This window comes from Panthera pardus, unplaced genomic scaffold (genome assembly GCF_024362965.1).
Source record: "Panthera pardus isolate Hobbes unplaced genomic scaffold, ASM2436296v1 HiC_scaffold_9, whole genome shotgun sequence".
NCBI classification, from domain to species: domain Eukaryota; kingdom Metazoa; phylum Chordata; class Mammalia; order Carnivora; family Felidae; genus Panthera; species Panthera pardus.
Genome location: NW_026527024.1, coordinates 2,045,503 through 2,061,016, shown reverse-complemented (window position 1 = coordinate 2,061,016; position 15,514 = coordinate 2,045,503). Strand labels below are relative to the sequence as shown.

At 60.8% G+C, this 15,514-nt stretch overlaps 2 protein-coding genes across 8 annotated transcripts; one reads left to right on the top strand and one right to left on the bottom strand.

The window, feature by feature from the left end:
- The first annotated feature begins 3,989 nt into the window (after positions 1-3,989).
- Positions 3,990-8,287, top strand: CDK5 (cyclin dependent kinase 5). The gene is given in 14 exon segments (XM_053898665.1): positions 3,990-4,125; positions 4,785-4,873; positions 4,968-5,035; positions 5,203-5,263; positions 5,362-5,430; positions 6,156-6,224; positions 6,226-6,252; positions 6,403-6,477; positions 6,643-6,739; positions 6,907-6,924; positions 6,927-6,975; positions 7,639-7,699; positions 7,802-7,882; positions 8,009-8,287. Coding segments are annotated over 14 exon segments (888 nt in total). The 5' UTR covers positions 3,990-4,088; the 3' UTR covers positions 8,096-8,287.
- Positions 8,288-9,326: 1,039 nt separating this feature from the next.
- On the bottom strand, positions 9,327-15,430 carry ASIC3 (acid sensing ion channel subunit 3). Of its 7 annotated transcripts, XM_053898661.1 has the most exons (12): positions 13,879-15,430; positions 12,660-13,254; positions 11,769-11,919; positions 11,420-11,547; positions 11,062-11,263; positions 10,912-10,968; positions 10,662-10,809; positions 10,268-10,359; positions 10,039-10,118; positions 9,870-9,941; positions 9,640-9,698; positions 9,327-9,507 (listed from the first exon to the last, which is right to left on the bottom strand). In XM_053898661.1, the coding sequence occupies exons 2-12, from the start codon at positions 13,191-13,193 to the stop codon at positions 9,429-9,431; spliced, it is 1,602 nt and encodes a 533-aa protein (XP_053754636.1). In that variant the 5' UTR covers positions 13,194-13,254; positions 13,879-15,430; the 3' UTR covers positions 9,327-9,428. The 7 variants fall into 7 exon arrangements, 6 of the variants coding, with proteins under 6 accessions (XP_053754636.1, XP_053754635.1, XP_053754638.1 ...); XM_053898660.1 differs by lacking the exon at positions 9,640-9,698; XR_008420802.1 differs by lacking the exon at positions 10,039-10,118 and having other exon boundaries at positions 9,458-9,507.
- Between the last annotated feature and the right edge of the window lie 84 nt (positions 15,431-15,514).

Below are 15,514 nucleotides of genomic sequence, written 5' to 3'. Positions count from 1 at the left end.
CTAGGAAGGGTTTTAGGGTGGCCCTTAGAGGCCGGAGGGCAAAGAAAAAAGTTACTTATAGGAAGAAATGAGAAAAACAGAGAGGAGAGGACTGAGGCCAAGGAGGCCACAAAGGGCCAGGTGACTAAGGGAGTCCAGGCCCAGACCTCCAGAGAAGGCAGCAGAAATCAGGGTGGGGAGTGGAGGAAAGAGGGGGAGAAAAGACAGGCTCAAAAGGCAGAATCAGGAGCAGTGACTGGTGGCACCCGACGGGGGCTGACCAAGAGAGGAGTATCCTGGGCAGAGGCAGACACCCCGTGGAGCAGAGTGGGGAGAAGGAAAAGGAGAGACTGGAGAGCGCCAAACAGCAAGCAAGGGGGTGGCAGAGACACCAGACCCAGGGCTGGGAGGAGACACAGGACTGTGCCCCCTCCCCTGATGAAGTTGCTCCCTGGGGGGAGGGGCAGGAGCCCAACTCCACTCACTCAGTGGGAGGGAGGAAGGGAAGACAGCGGGCAGCGGGCACTGGCAGGACGGAGCTTTATAATGGGGGAGGGGCACGTGACGGACTGGGAAGAGGGTGGGCACAGAAACCCTGAGGTTCTGCCCTAAGGGGCAGTCCTGATCCCTCCCCTCCCCTAGGCGGGAGCCAGGAAAATATGAGTGTCAGGGCTGACGCCCTCCTGACTGTGACTGTAGGGGTGTCTGGGGAGGGCACTGTGTGTGCGGTGGGGAAGCAGAACAGTTGTGGTTAAGGAACCTGACCAGTGCAAACCAGGATACTCATTCCTAGTGGGGGAGGTGGGGGTGGGGGGGCACTCAAGGTTCTCCAAAGTAAAGTACTTAAGTTCCCCAGTGTGTTGTTGGGGGCGGCGGGTGGGGGGGGGGGGGGACACAGTGTCCCACTTAGGGCAAACTCGGGCATAAGACAGGTCAGTGGAGGGTCAAACAATATACATCTGGGGGGTCAGTCCAGGGTGGGGAGCCGGGAGCAACACATTCTTGGCAAGCACTCCCACTCAGCTGACGCTCTCCTCACCTCCCCCTAGCAGGCCTTCAGCCAGATCACGTCTGGTGTGGGGGAGAGGGGCACAGGGGAGGCCCCCCCCACCCCCGCCTGAGAAGGGTGTGTGGTGTCTTGGGCACCTGCAGGTGCCCCACTCCCACTTCCAGGCTGTGCCCTCAGTGTACTCCTCCACCCCCCGCCCCCCACCCCCTCCCCGCCGTCCCAGAACACAAAGCAGCTTCTGTCCAGAGCATCGGTGCCGATAATCCGGGGTGGGGGCACATTCCGGGACCAGCCCCGACCGGCCCGGGGGATTAGCATCTCCCCCACCCCTGCCCAAGGGATTAGCACCCCGGACCCCCACTTGGGCATTAACCACCCCCCAAGTGAACTCGCACATTCCACAGCTCTTCGACGTGTGGCTGGTGGGGGTGGGGTGGGGGGCGGAGGGAGGAGGATAAAGTGGATTTCAGGCAGCGCCGCCCCCACACTCAGCACGGGCTCCCCACCCAGACAAGCCAGCCCCCCCCCCCGCCCAGTCAGGTCCAACTCTCCAGGCTCATCTTTCCCATCCCCACCCAGGTGCTCCCTCTTCTGCCTGACCCCTTGTCCTGACCTGACCCGACGCCCCCTCTCTTCCCAGCTCCGCCTCCTAACCCGGAGGTCGGGGGTAGCGGCCTGGGGCGACCCCCAGGCTAAGGCACCCTGGACGGGCCTTAAGAATAGAGCAGGAGGTCTTAGGGAGGGGGTATCATCTGGAGCCCCGCCCAGGAATTGGGAAGGCCGGCGGCGCCTCCCAGAGACTACCCTCTCCTGGTGGCAGGGGGCGCGGCACCCTCGATTTAGGTAACTCTAAAAAACGGACCCCAGATCCCGCTCCCGACCCACACTCCGCGCGCCTCCGCATCCTTCTCCCCAAGACCTCGCTTCCCCGCGCCCCAGTCTCCGCCCCTTCCTCCACTTCCACTCCCTCCCTGCTCTGAGTCCCGAGTTCCCCCCTTTCCTTCCCCCTCCCTTCCTCCCTCCGCGGCCCTGGCCCTCCTCCGCCGCCACCTCTCCGCTTACCCGCTTGCTCTGGACTTCGTGCCCCGGGGGTCTCGGGGTCTCTCCCCCCTTCTCCGGAGCCCTCGCGCGCTCCCGACGACTCCCTAGTGCCCACCTCGGGGCGCACCCCCGCCGCTCCCAACTTCTCCCAACTCAACTTTCCCCCGCGCCGCGGGCAGGCCAGCCCCCTGCGTGCGCGCCCCCCCGGCGCACCGTGCGCGGCCCCCGCCGCAGCGGGTAGGGAGGCGGGGAGCCGGGGCCGAGACCCGGGACGGAGGCGCGCTTCCAGACACCGCCCCGCGCTGGGAGCCCGGCGCCCCAGCGGCCACCCTCTCTCCTTCGGCTCAGTCCCGTGAGGCCGCCGCCCGGGCTTCCCGGCACGGGACTTGAGCACCCTGAGGACGCCGTCTCTTGGCCGCATTAGGCACCTCGGGGCGGAAGGGAGGCCGCCTCACGCTGGGGATCCCAGGCAGGAAAACGGCGACACAAAAATGATCGGGAAATTCCGGGCGGAGGAACTTGAAATAGAATGCATCGGGGTCAAGATTCTCCCCCTACGACCCCCCTCACCACCCCCTCCCCAGTAATCCCCACTGCCTCCAAGAAAGGCCGCGTCTTTGCCTGGGGGACGGGAGGGGGTTGGCGATAGGGGTGATTGTTGCTGGAGGTTGGATTCCCATTACCCTGAGCTGACCTAGACTTTTCGAACCGGGGTACTTGTGCCTCCGAGAGATTTCCCTGCGGCGACCTCCCTCCTCGAACCCTATTATAATCATCCCCTGCCATTAAAGATCGCTCTGTGTATTTCTGGCTTTCTCAACTCGATGATAAATTCTTCCAGAGGAGGAGTATACTTTTCTTTTTAAAATCTTTATATTTTTTAGTATGCCACCAGGTGAAGCACAGCATTGTGTTTGCCGAAAACGGTCTGATCTAAACGAGTTAATTAACAAATGTTTAGCACCAACTATGGTTTGGGTGCTGAGGAGTGCTGTTTGGGGCCGTTTTTGTCCAGTTCACAGCCCTCAGAATGCAATCATGAGACAATTAGAGAGGAGAGCAAGAAAATCTATAATCAACTCCTTAAGGGATGAGGTCAAGGCTGCTGCAAGTATAGCATCTGTCTGTGCTTCTGTCTGTTGAGGGCGGTAGCCGACCTGCCAGTCCTCGGCCACACCCTGGTTGACTCCGGTGGGCCCGGGCTCTCCAGACTGGTATGGGGGGTGAGGGGGGACTCCCAGTGTTCCAGCCAGCTTGCCTTGGGGTGTCACAGTGTAGCGAACGGCTGGAGTCGCGTGGGCTCCGAGACGACACACGGGGCCGAGGGCAGAGAGGGGTCTCTGGCGTAAGTTAAATCCAGGGGCACACCTGCCTCTCTTCCCAGCCTTGTGGTTCAGCTGGTCCCTGTGAAGTCATCACCAAAACATGGCTCGGAGCCATTCCCCAATCAATCCTGAGGTCTCCAGATGGCCTGGGGAGAGGTGGAAATCCGTAGCGCGATTGTCAGGAGGTCGTTGGAACCTCGACACCATCAGTCGCGTCAGAGCGCAGCTATCCGGGCAGGGGATGCAGGCCGCCAAATCCCAAACCCCAAACCCCAGAGAGCGCCCCACCCCCACCCTACTGCATTCTGGATGTGTAGTCCCAGAGAAACCCTTTTCAAAAGAAGGTTGTGATCACAGAAAGGAATAACAAGAGCAGGGCACACTGGGAGCTGTGGCGCGACGGCTGTGAGGCCCGGAAAGCGGACACGCGATGCTTCCTGGGACTTGAAGTCCAAGGTTTTCCTCCGCGGTCGAACCGAGGCCCCGGGAAGCGACTGCTGCAGAGAACCTTCGCGCAGCCTGCTGGGAGTTGTAGTCTTTTTGTTGCCTAATGCCCGGGACATTGCTGGGAAACCTGCGAACCCTTAGTACTACACGGCCCAGAAGCCCTTGCGCAGGCAGGGGGGGGGGGGGGGAGGCGGGGCAGGGCCGGAGGCTGGGGTGCCGCCTCCTCTGCAACGCCGGGGCCGGAGTCTTAGAACCCAGGGCCCGTAGGGGTCCCCGCGGCTGCCGCGATGCAGAAATACGAGAAACTCGAGAAGATTGGGGAAGGTAATGGGACTACGAGATGTTCCTGCAAGATCTTCCTCTACAGACCCTTCAGCATTCCTTGCAGCCTGGCTCCTCTACCGTCAGCAATACCCACAGGCTCCGACCTCAGCCCTGACTGCAGCCCTGGCCCCGAGCTCCACACTCCTTGCGGACACCTGTCCTTCCCGTTAGCATTTCCCGCAGACGCCCCTTCCCAACCTTAGCACTTCCTGGAGACCCACCTGCCGACCTTAACACTTCCTGCATCTTCCACCCGTAGCCTCAGCACCATTTGCAAAACCTCACCCAGCCCCCAGCCTCAGTTCTCGATGCAGACCTCCAACCTCAACATTTCTGCCGACCCCCACTTTTCTCCCAGACCTGCCCACCATCCCCAGACCCTCCGGAAGCACCGCCTTTATGATAGACCTCCTTACCCTCGCAGCCACAGCCTATCCCTGCTGCAAGACACGCGTGAGCCATCTGTCTACAGGCACCTTCTCTGCCCCTTCGTCACTTACAAAGCTCTGCAAATGCTGAGCCTTTCACCCTCAATCTCTTCCTTTACTCGTCCAGACATCAGAAATAACGCACACCTGCGTTGCCTGCTCTCCTGACAGGGACTTCCTGGGGGTGGGAAGGGTGGTCCCATCTTTACCCTCGCCCCGACCTTCCTGTAGGCACCTATGGAACAGTATTCAAGGCCAAAAACCGAGAGACCCATGAGATTGTGGCTCTGAAACGGGTGAGGCTGGATGACGATGATGAGGTAGGACTGGGACATCAGGGCTAGGGAGGGGGGTTGAGGGCCCAGGTTGGGTGGGATGTGACTGTTGCCCCGCCCGGCCCCCTCCCATGTGTAGGGAGTGCCGAGCTCAGCCCTTCGGGAAATCTGCCTACTCAAAGAGCTGAAGCACAAGAACATCGTCAGGTGTGTAGATGGGCAGGGTCCTCCTTGCCTGTGTGGTCAGTTGGAGGAGGGGGCTTCAGAGACGGGCTGGGCTGATGCTGGGACCAGGGTTGGGCTGATACAGATCCCTTGGGGACCTGAGGCTGAAACTCGTGGACCTGCCCCGCTGAGTCCTCCCTCCTCCCTAGGCTTCATGACGTCCTGCATAGCGACAAGAAGCTGACTTTGGTTTTTGAGTTCTGTGACCAGGTGACAGGGGGACTGGGGGCCTGTAGCCTTGGGGGAGGGTATAGGGGCCCAGACTGAGGTTAAACTCTGTCACGTTCCCCACCCCCATCCCTTTTTAGGACCTTAAGAAGTATTTCGACAGCTGCAATGGTGACCTAGATCCTGAAATCGTTAAAGGTGAGGGGCTAGTGTCCTGGAGACTCACTGAGGCCAAGTGGCACTCTGTCTTCAGCGTATGCACTCTCTGAGCACCAAGTTCAGGGCCTGAGCGGGGACACGCTGGGGTGTCGGAATGAGAAAACCCTGTCTCTACCTCCAGGAGCTTTCCGTCTGAGCAAGCATCTTGACATGGTCTCTTTGATCTGACAGTAATACTTTGATATCAGTGATACGATTTGCATTTGAGAGACGAGGAAATGAGAGTCAGAGAGATACGTTCGTTCACTCATTCATTCATTCACTCATTCATTCATTCATTCATTCAACAAACACCTATTGGATGCTTTGCTATATGCCAGGCACTGTGCTAGGCCCGGGTGCCTGGCCCCAGTCCCAGGGGAAGCAGTGCTGAATGATAATACAGCACAGCATATATATTGATGGCTACGAAGTGTGTGCTTACCTAAGGCCAGTTAGGGGAGAGATCAGAGTGGGAGGGGGGGAAGGCCCACCAGGCTGTAAGTTCTAGAAGGGTGGGGAGCAGGGCCCCCACATATATACCTATATATATGGGTATATAATACCTACCACCGTACAAAGCAGGTCCTCCGTAGCGAAGTGATGAGGTGGCTGAAAGATGGGTGGGGTTTTGAGGCTAGCAGAGGGTGAAGAGGGGAACGTGACCCACTACTGGCTGCAGCTTCCTTCCAGAAGGTCTGATGCTCTCCCCCCGCCACCCCTCTCCACCCCACAGTCCTTCCTCTTCCAGCTGCTGAAAGGCCTGGGATTCTGTCACAGCCGCAATGTACTGCACAGGGACCTGAAAGCCCCAGAACCTGCTGATAAACAGGGTACCTCTGGGGAGAAGGTGGGAGGTCAGGGAGGCTGTAGTCACTGGCTGGCACAAGTGATGGGGGGAGCTGGGCTGGGAGGCAGAAGAAGGAGGCCTGCCCTGGGACTGTTGAAAACCCCTCTCAAAGTCCCTTTCCATCTCCCGTCAGAACGGGGAGCTGAAATTGGCCGATTTTGGCTTGGCTCGAGCCTTTGGGATCCCAGTTCGCTGTTACTCAGCTGAGGTGAGCTGGAGGGGGGGGGTGGGAGACGGGGGTGAGGGAGGGGTCCCCTCTGAGCATCTTTCCGTCTCCTACTCCGGGTCCCACACAATTGTTTCCCCTCCTCACCGAGCCCTCCTCCCCAGCCCTCTAAGCAGGGGTGGTCGCTGTGGGTGGGGTCTTCTCCAGGTGGTCACGCTGTGGTACCGCCCACCGGATGTCCTCTTTGGGGCCAAGCTGTACTCCACATCCATCGACATGTGGTCGGCCGGCTGCATCTTTGCAGGTGACATGCCTGGGGGTCTGCGGAGCCACTGTCTCTCCCATCTGAGTGGACAGATCGGGTCTGGAGTGGCCCCTCTGGGGAAGGGAGTGAGGCGCTTGGGGCTGGGATAGGACACACAGAGGGTGCCATGGGAATGAGGGGCTCTTCATACCCCACTGCACCCCTAGAGCTGGCCAACGCGGGGCGGCTCTTTTCCCGGGCAATGATGTAGACGACCAGTTGAAGAGAATCTTCCGATATCCTTCGACATTTCCCTTCACCTTGAGCTCTCTGAAGGGGAGTCAGAGGGGGCACCTGGCAGGCTCGGTCGGTAGAGCGTGCGACTCTTGACCAGGGGGGTCACGAGTTTGAGCCCCACGTTGGGTGTAGAGTTTAATTTTAAAAACATGAAGGGGAGTAAGGAACCTGTGGAGCGCAGAGTGCATGGCCTGGGCCAGGAGAGGGGGTGGCTTGGGGCGAGGGGATGGAGGGCAGACACCCCGGTGGGCTCAGGGCAGGGTTGAAGCTGTCTGCTGGAGAATGTGTGACCTGTGACAAGGAGGGCTCACTTGGGGGAGTAGCCGTGAGCGTGTTCCTCCAGCTGAGGAGTGAATCCTTAGGACGCAGGAGCCAAAAGCAGCGGGGGGGGGGGGGGGGGGGGGGTAGACGTGGGAGTAGGAGAAGGCCAACTGGTTCATCAGCAACAGACATCGGGGTTTATTTAGGTCAGAGGAGTGAGCGTTTGTAAAGTGCTTGGTGTGCCCTGGGAACACCCTGCACGTGCTGGGTCCTGCCTCTGTCATGAGCGGTGGGATAAAGTGAGGGGTGTGGAGGTGGGTATATGAGAACCCCCCCCCCAGGAGGGGAAGAGCCCCTCGCCCGCCCCTTTCCACCTGAGTGATCCTTGACCCCGTGGACACACTTCTGGGGACACCAACCGAGGAGCAGTGGCCTGCCATGACCAAGCTGCCAGACTATAAGGTGTGACGGGGAATAGCGGGGGTCCCTTTTGCTTCCCAGCTGTAGCAGCCTCCGGGCCCCCACACCGCTGGTCTGACTCTCCCTGCACCCCCACCCCCACAGCCCTACCCGATGTACCCGGCCACAACGTCCCTGGTGAATGTCGTACCCAAGCTCAATGCCACAGGGAGGGACCTTCTACAGGTGACCGAGGGCAGGGGCCGAGGGTGGGATCCGGACACTTGTCAGGAGGTCTAGGGGAGGCTGGGGCTGGAGGCAGTTAACCCAGCCTGAACCCGCCTTTCTTCGCGCCTTTCTTCGCGCCTTCAGAACCTCCTGAAATGTAACCCCGTCCAGCGCATCTCGGCAGAGGAAGCCCTGCAACACCCCTACTTCTCCGACTTCTGCCCCCCGTAGGCTCCAGGACCTTGGCCGGGCTGGGGCCTGGCCTATTTAAGCCCCCTCCCGGGAGGGGAGGAAAAGCCGGGGGTGCACGGGGTGCTGAGCTCCAGCTGTGCTGGGCCCGGCCGGGGTGGGGGTGCCCCGGCCCGTGTTCTTCGCTCCCTCCGTGGACTTTATTTAATTTCATAAATTGGCTCCTTTCCCACAGTCTGGCTGATGTGGTAGAGTGGCTCTGAGAGGCGGGTGGGCTTGGGCAGGGGTCTCTGTTTTACTGCCCTCTCCGGCCTTGCTTCTGGCTCAGACCCAGCCCAGTGGTCCAGCCTTTGCTCCACTACTCTGAGTGGCCTGACACTTGGGGGCTGGGGGCACCGCCCCCCACCCCTGACCCCTGGGCTCGGGGCAGTACCACCCCCGCACGTGTGCTTATGCTGGCAGCCAGTGTCAGAGTAAGGATGGGCCTGCACCAGAATGGGGAGAAAAGGGCGGGGCCTTTCTTCACGGCTCTCCATACCCCACGTGTACCTCCCCATCTTTCCCTTCACCCCCACCCCCCCACCCCCCATACCCAGGCTGATAGGCTGGGACAGCAGGGATCCAAAGATGCGGTTAGACGAGGAACATTCCTTCCCCTGCCCCCTTGTCAGTTTTCCAATATTTGAGGTACAGAGAAAGAGCAGGGATGGGGCTGTAGCCGGGGCCAGGATGTCTTCTTACTGGCAGGAGTGGGAAGGGAAGGCCTCCCTCCACCATCTCAAGCTGGGACCTTCTGCTCTTTGGGAAGGTTGGAGATGCAGAGCAGTTCCCATGGAGACAGGTGGTGTGCTGGTGCTTGGTCCCAAACGTGAGAAAAGAGTCATGATCTAAGGCAGACAGCAGCTTGTGTTCTTGGAAGTGGCTACACACCCTCTGTCCTCTCCCTGCCCCCCACTTCTTGCCAGGCTCTGGGTCAGAGCCTTCTTCAACTATTCCCTTGTGTGCCCTGAACATAACTGTCCTCCCGCTGAGTCCTCTTTGCCTTGATACCTGGCTTTGGGCTCCTTTCTCTCTGAGATGTCATTTCGATAAACTCCTTCATGCTGAGGTGCAAGGGGAGGACGCCCTCTCACTACTCTTTTCGCCCAGAGAGATTTGTGGTGGTTGACTGGGACCCACCTGCATCTCAGACGCTGTCCACTGGAGGTTGGTGGACGGAGGTCTTTTTTGACCTTAGCCTGACTAGTCTGGCTGTGAGAGAAACAGCTGAGGCTGACGCACTAGAACTTTATTTGGGATGAAGAGGGCAGAGACATGTGCAGGCTGGGCCCGTCCAAGATGTCAAGGTGCAGCCCGGAAGACACAGATGCCAGGTCTAGAGCCGTGTGACGAGGTAGCAGGTGCGGTGAGAGGCAGACAGAGTCTTGGTGACGGCACAGGGAGGGGTGGGGGGCCTGGTGAGACCCAGACCACTGCGCTGGGACAGGAGGCCTTGTTCCCACTGCCCTCCCCTCCTGAACCTCGGTGTCACCCCCTAGACTGGACCTGCCCCTCCTCCCTTGAAATAGGGAGCCATTTCTTGTTACCTGGGGCCCAGGCTGAGGTGGGGAACTTGGGTTCCATGGCTGCCCAGCCGTTCCTGAAGCTGTGGGAGGAGGGAGAGGGTCAGAGGTGGGGAGGAGTCCTCCCTCCCAGGACCAGCCAAAGTCACTGCACGCTCCTCCCCCACCATTCTTTCCTCAGCTGGGTAGGGATGGTGTTCTAGGCTTCGGGGGAAGACATTGGAGATGACAAAGAAGGAAGAAGGGTTTGTTACCAGATTGGTGCTAGAGTGCCTTTGGGAGTGCTTCCGGTTCCAGAAGTATCCCAGGACCCTGTCTTGGAACACCTGGGGGCAAGCAGTGGGGGAAGCGGCCATTGCATACCTTCTCCTGGATCTTATGCACTGATTCCTTCCCCCTCCCCCAGCTGGGGCTCAGGCCCACCTCACAGAGGTAGTCCAGGATCTCAAGGATGGTGAGCAGGCTGGCCCCGATGAACAGCCCCATCTGGCCCCCAATGTCGCCTGTGGAGACCAGGTTACCCATCAGCTTACAGCCACCTGCCAAGCCCACACCTCCCCAGACTTCTGGATGACCTGCGCGCGCTGCGCGCACACACACACACACACACACACACACACACACACACACACACACACACACACACACACACCGAGCAGTTCTGACACTTCATAGGCCTTTTTCTGCTCCACGGTCTCATAGTTGAGGGCCTCAAAGAAGATGTCCAGCACGAGCACGTTCTCTCTGGAGGAAAAGAGGCCAAGAAAGCTCGCTGGACACCCCCAGGTGATAGCTGCTGGCAGGAGAGAGGTGTGTGATCTCCCGTCTGTGACTCCTCTTCAGAGCCCCGGGACGGGTGTCACGGCCCCGTTTGCAGAAGAGATGCTATCACAAAGGTTAAACAGCTTGGCCAGAGTCCCAGGAGCCCCGCGATGATGTACAAGCTGGGCTTGCACCCGGGTGTGCGCACGAAGGCTCGCCCGCGGGAGGGTGCCCCCGCCCTTCCCCCGACCCTGCCCGGTCTGGTCCCGGATGGCCCGACTCACACGATGTAGGCCTCGCTGCGGTTGTGTTTCCGGGCCAGGTAGCGGGCGGCGGCGCGGCTCGGGATCCGCACCATGGAGAGCTCCTTGGCGTAGCGCGTGCTGGCGCAGGGGTTGGGGCAGGTGCACGCGTCCTTCCGCAGCATGGCGTCTAAGGGCCACCACAGTCACCTGAGTCAGGGCCACCCGGCCGGCGAGTCCGGGGGCCGGAGCCGAGGGGGGGGTGGGGACGCGGGGGAGGTCTACCCCTTACCCAGTGCCGGGTCCGCGCAGTCCTTGTATTGCTGGGGGCTGCACACTGGCGCCCCGCCTGGCGTGGTGGGGGAGGAGACCGCTTCAGGAGCAGCTCCCAGGCCCCTTCGCCGTACCTGGACCCCCGCCTCCGCCCCCACCAGCTCCTTACCTGGCATATGCATCATTCGGCAGCCACACTTCCGAGCCACATAGCGGGCCTCACAGGCCAGGCGACACCCCATCAGACTATAGGGGGCTTGGGGGCCTGGGCTGGGGCTGGGAGGACCTAGGGGACCAGAAGGTTCCGGCTCAAAGTCGGGGTCCAGAGGTGCGGAGCTGCAGTCACCCCAGGGTGGTGGCAGGAAGCTCAGCTGTAGTTGGTCAGGTTAAGGAGGCTTCGGGGAGAAGTGGGGCGACCAGGTGCAATGTGAGTGGTCACCGAGACAGCATGCCGAGGGCTGGAGGTCCCTGGGATGGTCTGAGATGTTGCGGCTGAAGGAGGGGGTTGGAAAAACCCGTGAGGATACTCGCTGTTGCTGGCAGGACACGAAGGTCTGGTAGCCGGGGGCTGCCCCGAAGCCCAGCTGGTCGATGGTGGGCGGCTCCTCCTGGCTGTGGATCTGCACTCGGACCCCCACCTCAAACGGGGTCTCCTCTGCAGGGGAAAGGGGGACCCTGACGCCTGTGTCCCAGGAGCCCCCCTGCTGCAGACAGCTTGCCCCAGGATGTGACTGGCCAACCCTGCCTGCCCCCGCCCCCCCCTTCACAGGAAAGGATGTACTCCTCTGGGGCCCTTCCTAGCTCCTCCTCTCCTTCCCAGAGCCTTTTGTACACCATCTCTGCCACCCCTCCAGCCTGACACGGGTGCCCCCATACCCATGTCCCTCCACACGGGCAGATACTCATCCTGCTGCACATCCAGCATGATCTCCAGCCCGTTGCCCATGCCGCCCTTGGGAGTGGTGAGCAGTTCTGCCCCATCCGCGCCCGAGTTAAAGGTGTAGCACTGACCCATCCGGGTGAAGATCTGTGGGTGAGCAGACGGGGGACAGAGCTCACCAGGGGACAAGGAGCCCAGCCAGCTCTTTCCCCCAGGCAAACATGAGACCTCTCCCCTCCCCATCCTCTATGTGGTCTCTTTGAACACGGAACCCACATCTCAGTGCCCCCGGCCCCTCCCACTTACCAGCACAGCTAGTTGGACCCTTGTGGGCTCCCATCACCGCAGCCCCTCCTCCCCCTTCCTCAGCCCCCCAGCCCCCCAGCCCAGGGCACAGCCTGTAGGACAAGTGTGTCTTCAGAGGATGGCAAGAAAGGAAGTGGGTCTCAGTTGCCCTCCTCCAGGACTGGCAGAATGTTGGAGAGGCAGAGGGAAGACAAGCCCACTCCCCCAGGTAGGAGAGCGTTCTGCTCTAGAACGGCCCCACTAGATTCCCCCCAGGCCCCAGGGGCAGGGGCTCCACAGACCAGAGCTCGGGCCCAGAGCCAGCCCCAGTGAGTGCCCTGTGCTGGAAGGCATGACCTTGTACATTGCAGTCCAGCTGAATGGCAGGCAGGGGTCCCCAAGGAGGGCTGTCTCCTGGGCTGGACAGAAAGGCACTGGTGGGGTGTGGAGCCCGTCACCCGGCTGGGAAGGAAAGGATCCCCGGCACAGGTGTGAAGGTCCCCTAGCTTAGGAGGAGCCTGGGCCAGCAAGCCTGGGGGAATTGCGGGTCCTGGGCAGGGACTGGCCGGGTCCCTGGTAGGCCGGGCCGGCAGCCAGCTCACCACGGTGAAGTTCTCGGGACCGCACGGCCAGCCTCGGTAGCGGCAATCCAGCAGCATTTCCTCCAGGGCGTGTCCGGCCCTGGCGTACAGTCGAGCCATGTCGAAGGTGGGACTGGGCATGAAGCCGGGGGGCGCGGGGGGCCGGCCCAGGGCGCGCAGGAAGGCGGCATGCTCAGCGGGCTCCACGCCCAGCAGCGCGGGCCCGGCCCAGTGCAGGTCGTTGGGCGTGAGGCGCGAGCGGCGCAGTGGGTTGATGTTGCACAGGGTGATGGCGGGGAAGGTGAGCCGGTGGCTTTCGCGCTCGTCCAGGGCTGTCTCATGGTGGAACTCCCCGTAGTAGCGCACCCTCTCAGCCACCTGGTAGAGGAAGGCGGCCAGCGACAGGAGCACGGCTGCGGCCCAGAGCCCTCGGCGAGGCGTCAGGCCCCCAGGGCCGAAGACGTGGCCCAGCCCATGCATCGTGCAGCTGCTGGCGAACACGCGGATGTCCGAAGCTGGCCGCTGGGCCTCCTCTGGCCCAGGATGGGGCTTCATGGCTGAGGTCCAGGGTGGGGGACACCGAGAGGGCTGGGGATTGGCGAGCAGGCTGCAGGGACTTGGAGAGAGGAAAGAGGGTCAGTCCGAGGACTGGGAGGGACTGAGGATTTGGGGGGCCGGGCAGGGGTCACTGCAGGGAAGGAGAGGGGAGGAGAGAGTGGGGAGAGGGGCCCAAACCAAGAAGCGGGAAGGCACTGGCCAGGCAGGTTCAGCTCGGCTGTCTCAAAGGAACCAGCCGGGGCTCCACTAGGCTCAGCGCTGGGCCGGGGGCTCTGCAGGAGAGGCCAGGTAGGGCGCAGCCGACTTGGGAGGCAGGGGCCGCTCTGCTGGAGGCTGCTCTGCGGAGCCAGGGCTGCCGCAGAGGATTGGGTTTCAGCAGTGAGGGGGCAAGGGGGCCCGCAGAGCAGTCTGGGGGGCAGGGAAGGTCCCTGGGGCCCCAGGCTGAGCCATTAGTGCAGCGTGTTGGGGGGGAGGGGCGTGGCTGTGGAGGCCAGAGGCGCCAGCGGAAAACCACAGCAATCCCGGGTAGGGCTTGAAGGGAGTCTGGAGAGATGTCGGGGCTGGGGGTGCCTTAATGGCCCTCTAGGTTCCCAGCTGCGGCCCTTGCGGTTGGGTGGAGGGTCAGTTGCTGACCCTCGGCCCGGTCCGTCCCTCCTTTTGTCTCTCCTCCCTTCCCACTAACCTCACTTGGGATAATTTGCTCCTTCACAAAGAGAGGAGTTGGCTCTTGACCAGGCTGGAAAGTGGTGGGAAGTTTGGCATCGGCAGATTCGAGCCCCCAGCAGCCTACGCCGCGTGGCCAGAGTCTCTGCAGGTCTCAAGTCCCGGAGTGGTCGGAGTGTCCTCTTCCCACCTCCCCACGCTGAGGCCCTCCTGAGGCTGGCCTCTGCCACAGTGACTGCGGCACTCTCCGGGGGAACACGGGTGCCCTAGAATTTCGCTTTTTTTTTTTTTTTTTCACTTAAAAACATTCTGGAGACTGGAATACCTCGTACCTGGAAAGCTTCCCCATTTTTTAAATGGATGCATTCTATTCCACTGTGTGGGCGGACCAAGTTTTATCTACTCACACTCCCATTGATGAACACTGGGGGTTTCGTCTTCCATTGTAAACAATGGTGCTCTCAATACCATTGCATGGTTGTAAATTCCCAGAAATAGAACTGCTGGGTCAAGAGGCAGCTGAATGGATAATTTGGTAGATACCACAAAACTCCCCACTGTGGGAATTCTACCATTTTGCACACCTGTATCATGGTGGGCAGTGTGCCTGTTTTGCAGGAGTGGGCGGGGCGGGGTTTTTTGTTTTTTAATTTTTAAATGTTTATTTATTTCTGAGGGAGAGGGAGAAAGGGTGAGCAGGGGAGGGGAGACACACAGAGAGGGGGAGTCACAGAAACCGGAGCAGGCTCCAGGCTCTGAGCGGTCAGCACAGAGCCCGATGCAGGGCTTGAACTCACAAACCATGAGATCATGACCTGAGCCAAAGTTGGACGCTTAACTGATTGAGCCACCCAGGTGCCCCTCTTCTCCTTCTTCTTTTTTTTTAAGTAGGCTCCGTGCCTAACATGGGGCTTGAACTCATGATGCTGAGATCAAAAGTCACATGTTCTACCCACGGAGCCAGCTGGGTGCCCCTGCAGGGGAGCTTTTCTAAAGGAAGAGATACAGTGCCCCTGACCCAGCTGGGGTGCCCCGGGCCACAGTGCCCAGCATGGCATGGCAATGCCAGCCTTGAGAGGGCAGAGCTGGTACATTTGACTGAAGATGCTGCCGATGATCCAGAGGAGATGACGGGGCGGCCAGGGCAGGACTCTCAGCAGCTGGAGCAGACAGACACCTCCAGGAAGTAGAGCGGCGGTCCGAAAGGCTGGTACCTACTGGCCTGCAGTGGGCCAAATGTGTCGTGCTGATCCAAGGCATGGGGACAAAGGACAGCAGGAGAGCCTGGCGGCTGAGGGCTGGGGGGGGTAGGAGTGGGGTCAGCCCAGACACCCCCCCAAGGAGGATGGCCAGGGCCTGGTGTCCAGCCCCGCATTTGGTGAAGTAAATGTTCACCTGTCCGTGTACCGGGAATGGGGAGACGCTGTACGGTAGGCCTGGGAGAACACAGGTTTACCTCCACTAATTTATTTACTGAAGCTTATTTCACTTGAGGCCGCTGGGCTCACTCTGGCGGGCTCCTGGCCGTGAGTGGAAGAAACGCAGTGCACCAATGGACCATGATCATGCTGTGCTGTCGTCACCTGTCCACCTGTCTGTCCTCCTGACAAGACTTTCACGGGGGGCGGGGACATCCTCACGCCCATGGCAGGTGT

What these genes read in the sequence shown, in the direction of transcription:
- ASIC3 (XM_053898660.1), bottom strand. Translation starts at nt 13,193, where the DNA reads ATGAAGCCCCATCCTGGGCCAGAGGAGGCCCAGCGGCCAGCTTCGGAC. An exon ending in CCGAATGATGCATATGCCAG is followed by an intron (nt 10,969 to 11,061) that starts GTAAGGAGCTGG and finishes CCACCACGCCAG; the next exon opens with GCGGGGCGCCAGTGTGCAGC. An exon ending in GGCACTCTAGCACCAATCTG is followed by an intron (nt 9,508 to 9,869) that starts GTAACAAACCCT and finishes GGGTCTCACCAG; the next exon opens with GCCCCCCACCCCTCCCTGTG.